At 49.5% G+C, this 5,670-nt stretch overlaps 1 protein-coding gene across 4 annotated transcripts in view; it reads right to left on the reverse strand.

Moving 5' to 3' along the window:
- SNUPN (snurportin 1) overlaps positions 1-5,670 on the reverse strand; it is a 39,134-nt gene that overhangs the window by 15,144 nt on the left and 18,320 nt on the right. For all 4 annotated transcript variants that reach the window (XM_021713710.1, XM_021713711.1, XM_008060664.1 and 1 more), the window contains exons 4-6: positions 4,330-4,434; positions 3,853-3,949; positions 2,156-2,253 (exon numbers count right to left, since the gene is read on the reverse strand). In XM_021713710.1, coding sequence (XP_021569385.1) covers positions 2,156-2,253; positions 3,853-3,949; positions 4,330-4,434 — 300 coding nt within the window. The remainder of the gene's footprint in view (positions 1-2,155; positions 2,254-3,852; positions 3,950-4,329; positions 4,435-5,670) is intronic.

Here is a 5,670-nt window from a genome sequence, read left to right on the forward strand (position 1 = left end):
AAAAAAAAAAAAAGAAGAAATTAGTTTACTAAAAATGTTTGGATCTCTAATCTAGTCATGTGCCTGATAAATCCAGAAATATCCCAGAAAAATATTTGATTTCATTTGGACGCTAGAGTAGAGAGAATATTAAAGCACTCAATGTGTAATGAGAAAGTTGTATCAAATGCATGTATCTTTTGTATAAAAGTGCTATGAGTAAAACTTTATTTGAAAGGAAAAAAATGGTCTTACTTTTGGAAATTAAAAAAAAAGAAAACACATACAGTTTTTTCTTTTATATTTTAGTATTTATTTATTTAAGACAGGGTCTTGCTCTGTTGCCCAAAATGGAATGCAGTGGTGTGATCATAGCTTACTGTAATCTCAAACTCCTGGGCTCAAGAAATCTCCCTATCTCAGCTTTTCAAGTAACTGGGACTACAGGCATAAGTCGTCATATCTGGCTATTTTTGTGTTGTTAGACTCACTAGTGTTGTCCAGGTTGGTCCTGAACTCCTGGGCTCAAGTGATCCTCCCACATTGGCCGCCCAAATTGTTGGGATTACAGGCATGAACCACTGCAACCAACCACAGTCTTTTCTTTATAAAAATATAGATAGTTTTAGTTACTGAATTCGTAGATTAGTTACATACATGTTATGAAACATCCTCCAACTGAATTAAAGGAAAATGCATTCTAGACTGAAGTTATATTCTGGGATGTAGGCGTGGCTCTGTAATCCCAGCACTTTGGGAGGCAGAGGAGAGAGGACTGCCTGAGCCCAAGGGTTCGAGACCAGCCTGGGCAACAGGGCGAGACCTCGTATCTATAATAAATCAAAAAATTAGCCAGATGTAGTGGCACATGTCTGTAGTTCCAGTTACTTGGAAGCCTGAAGCAGAAGGATCGCCTGAACCCAGCAGGTTGAGGCTGTGGTGGCCATAAGCAAGCCACTGCATTCCAGCCTAGGTGACAGAGTGAGACTCTGACTCAAAAAAAAAATAAAAGAAACAAAAAAAATAAAAAAATTAGCCCGGTGTGGTGACACATACCTGTAGTCCCAGATATGCGGAAGGCTGAAGTAGGAGGATAATCTGAGCCTAGGAGGCCAAGGCTAGAGTGAGCCATGACCATGTCACTATACTCCAGCCTGGACAACATAGTGAAACCCTAACTCAATAACAACAAGCCACTATTATACAACAGGGACCAGCCTAGGTGTGGTGGCTCACGCCTATAATCCCAACACTTTGGGAGGCTGAGGTGAGAGGAGTACCTGAGCCCACAGGTTCAAGACCAGCCTAGGCAACCTGATAAGACCTCATCTCTACAATAAATAAAAAAATTAGCCAGGAGTGGTAGCACCTGCCTATAGTTCCAGCTACTTGGAAGGCTGAGGCAGAACGATCACCTGAGCCCAGCAGGTCGAAGCCATGTTGGCCATGAGTGTGCCAATGCACTCCAGCCTAGGCAACAGAGTGAGACTCCAATTCAAAAAACAAAAATGAACAAATATAACTGAGACCATGATAGGGGGTGCTGCCAAGAGAGACGGAGGCTTGTGGGTCTGAACCTCACGGATGACTGCTGCTGTCACCCGTAAGAATCACCAATGTGAGAAAAACACAGGGAGGAAGGTAAAACTAGGGGGAGAATGTGGGAACCTCTCCGCACTCAGGAAGTCTCCCCAGAGAGCCAGCCTTTGAGGTTTGAAGCTCTGTCGATCAAGGAGGCCCTGCCATTTCAGGGTCAGGATGTAGCTAGGAAGGGGCAGAGGTGGTGGGAGTCTGTTCGATGGTGACTTACATTCCCCTTCTCTTCCTGGGCTGCCTGCACAAGGTGACATACTCCACCCGCCCACTGGTCCCTCCAGTGATCCTCCCACGCTCTGGTGAGAGATGAGGGGGCAGCACAGCTGCCACGTAGTGCCCCCCCTTCACGCCTCCACTGCCTTTTGCCTCCTCTCAATAACGGCCTTTATCCCGCAGTTCCTGCTAATTCTCTTTTGAAACTCAGCTAATTTAAACTCAAAGATGCAGGGCGCGTGAGATCATGTTCCCAATATAGCACATCCTGCACATGCCAAGAAGCTGGTCACGTACCAAGCCCACAGGGGAGCCCCTTTCTTGGGAGGACAGAGCCTGGAAAGACCCGAGGAGAATCGGTGCTCACCTGGCAGTCGTAGAAAGGGTGGCCCCGCCAGCACAGAACGTCCAGGACGTAGTAGGTCTGATTCACCTCGCTGTAAATGCAGTCGAGAATGGTGTAGTCTGGGAACATGGAGCAGAAAGTCAGGGCAGGGTTCCCCTTCCAGGCTGGGCTCCCTCTGTCACAGTCAGAGAGGCCTGCTCAGAGGCTGGAGTCCAGCCATTGCCAGCGACAAGGACTGAGGACTCCTTAGGGAGAGATTTCTTCTCGGTCCTTCCTGACCACCTAGTCCAGCTTAAGGGTGATCTGAGGCAGGACAGCCCAAGAGGGACCAAGGCGATCCTTAAGCCAAGTGGAAATTTGGCAGCTTTAGATAAACTGGGAGGCTTACTCACCTCAGGGAAGTTTAATTGATTGATAGATTTTTTTTTTTTTTTTACAGACATAGTCTCACTTTGCCACCCAGGCTGGAGTGCAGTGGCTTGATCAAAGCTCACTGCAGCCTCAAACTCCATAGCTCAAGCGATCCTTCTGCCTCAGTCTCCCGAGTAGCTAGGACTACAGGTGCCCACCACTATACTTGGTTCATTTTTTTTTTGGAGTTGGAGTCTCACTCTCTCACCCAGACTGGAGTGCAGTGGCCGCTCCCAGTCACCGCAGCCTCAACCTGCTAGGCTCCAGCGATCCTTCTGCCTCAGCCTTCCAAGTAGCTGGAACTACAGGCGTGCGCTACCACGCCCAGCTAATTTTTGATTTATTGTGGAGATGAGGTCTCGTCAAGTTGCCCAGGCGGGTCATGAACCTGCGGGCTCAGGCAATCCACTCACCTCAGCCTCCCAAAGACGCGGGATTACAGGCTGAGCCACTGAGCCTAACTCATTTTTTTTTTTAAGAGATGGAATTTCTGTAGTTCCAGCTACTTGGAAGGCTGAGGTGGAAGAATCGCCGGAGCCCAGCAGGTCGAGGCTGTGGTGGCTTGCTCTTCTTTTTTTAAAAAATCTTTTGCCTGTCAGGCACAGTGGCTCATCTCTATAATCCCAGCACTTTGGGGGCTGAGGTAAGAGTATTGCCTGAGCCCTCGGGTTCGAGACCAGCCTGGGCAACTTGGTGAGACTTCATCTCTACAATATATCAATAAATTAGTCGGGCGTGGTGGCACATGCCTGTGGTTCCAGCTCCTCGAAATGCTGAAGCAGAAGGATCACCTGAGTCCAGCAGGTGGAGGCTGTGGTGACCAGGAGCGTGCCACTGCCTTCGGCCTGGGGGAAACAGTGAGACTCCAACTCAAAAAAAACACAACTTTTGCTGAGAGGCCTTGGAATTGTATCAGAGGTATATAAGGTATGCTTTCAAAGTGAGTTTTTTATTTTTGAGTTGGAGTCTCACTCTGTCACCCAGGTTGGAGTACAGTGGCACGCTCATGGTTACCTGCACCCTCAGTGTGCTGGGCTCATCCAATCCCTCTGCCTCAGCCTTCCAAGTAGCTGGAACTACAGGTGCATGCCACCACTCCATCCGTTTTTTTTATTTACTGTAGAGATGAGATTTTGCCAAGTTGCCCAGGCTGCCACTGGGCTCAGAGAATCCTCGAGTCGGCCTCCCCAAGTGCAGGAATCACAGGCGTGAGCTACTGTGCCTGGCCTCAAAGTGGATTTTAAAAGAAACTGACACTGCCTTTTCCTGATTATAAAACTTAATAAACAGACGTTTTACGCAGGTACCTTTCGCCGCGGTGGAGTGTCTCTTGTTGCCTCCTGGCAGGAGGGAAGGAAAAGTGTTGACACAGTAGCCGCTCTTGGTGTAGGCACTGGTCAAGCCCTGTGGAGAGAGGCAGCATTCTCGTGAGGCGATGAGAACTCCCTGTCCCTTTTATTTTCCTTTTTTTTTTGGTAGAGATGGGGTCTTGCTATGTTTCCCAGACTGGTGTCAAACTCCTGGCTTCAAGTGACCCTCCTGGCTTGGCTTCCCAAAGTGCTGGGTTTAAAGGCATGAGCTGTGGCACCGGTCATTCTCACGCTCCTGCTTCCTCATTCTCAGAGGTGTCATCAGTCTGAAGGTGGCTCTTGATGCACCTTCCTGCATCATCTCCAGACCCATCCCAGGCACAACAACTGTGGCAGATGAGGAAGTGAGTGCCAAGAACCCCCACCTGCTGCAGACCACACCTGCTGCCTTGGGAGCAGGAGATAGCTACTCACCCTGGAGGCCACGATGAGGGCTCTTTTTCCGACAGGGCACACAACCACAATCCACTCCTGCCCCAGATCCGAAGGGACGTCAATCAACCACTCAGAGAGCATCAGCTGGAACACAAAAAAACCAAGTCAAGGTCAGCAGCGGGGTGGTGGTTGGGACCTTTTTGTTTGTTTGCTTTTTGAGTTGGAGTCTCACTCTGTCGCCCAGGCTGTCGTACAGTGGCAGGCTCATGGCCACCCCAAGTAGACCTGCTGGGCTTTGGCGATCCTTCTGCCTCAGGCTTCCAAGTAGCTGGAACCACAGGCATGCACCACCACACCAGTGAATTTTTTGATTTACTGTTGAGACAAGGTCTCAAGTCCCTGGGCTCAGGCAATCCTCTCGCCTCTTCCTTCCAAAGTGTTGGGATTACAGGCATAAGCCACCGTGCCTGGCTCACATCTTCCTTCTTGACACATGTGCCCTGGGCCTCATGACACAATGCTACTCTGGATTTCCTCCAGACATTCCTCCACACACTCTCCCAAACACATCATCTTCAAGGGGCTGTTTTAGGTCTCCCTCTTCTCTCGGATGCTGTTGCCACTGGGGGGACCTCATCTGTGCTTACAGCCTCACTGGTCCCTTCTAGAAGGACCCTTCCCCATTCCCCTTCTTCATCTTGGACTTCTTTTTTTTTTGAGTTGGAGTCTCGCTCTGTCGCCCAGACTGGAGTGCAGTGGCCGCTCCCGGCCACCGCAGCCTCGACCTGCTGGGCTCTGGCAATCCTTCCGCCTCAGTCTTCCACGTAAATGGAACTACAGGCACGAGCTACCACGCCCGGCTGATTTTTTGATTTACTGTAGAGATGAGGTCTCGCTGCCCAGGCGGGTCTCGAACCCGCAGGTCAGGCAATCCACTCACCTCAGCCTCCCAAAGGCACGGAATTACAGGCTGAGCCACCGAGCCCAGCTTCATCTTGGACTTCTTCCCTCCAGGTCTGAGTTGCCAGCTGTCCACCTATTTTTCTGTGCTTGGCCCTCCATACCCTAAACTCAACATACCTGAAACGGAACTTACTGTCTTTGGTGCCCAAGTACATCCCAACCTGAAACACACCCCCTTCCCCTCCAGCACTAGCAGCCTGTTAATGGCATCTCACTTTCTGTTCTTGAATGTTAGATTCAAGGCATAATCAACCCTCCCTTACAGAATAGCAGTAACACAACACCAGACGCACACGTGACAAAATAGAAGACAAGTTAGACAACATCAAAATTAAAATTTTTTTTTTTTTTTTTGAGTTTGAGTCTCACTCTGTCGCCCAGACTGGAGTGCAGTGGCCGTTCCCGGCCACCGCAGCC

This window comes from Carlito syrichta, unplaced genomic scaffold, assembly GCF_000164805.1.
Source record: "Carlito syrichta isolate Samal-C Ts95f unplaced genomic scaffold, Tarsius_syrichta-2.0.1 Scaffold304688, whole genome shotgun sequence".
NCBI classification, from domain to species: domain Eukaryota; kingdom Metazoa; phylum Chordata; class Mammalia; order Primates; family Tarsiidae; genus Carlito; species Carlito syrichta.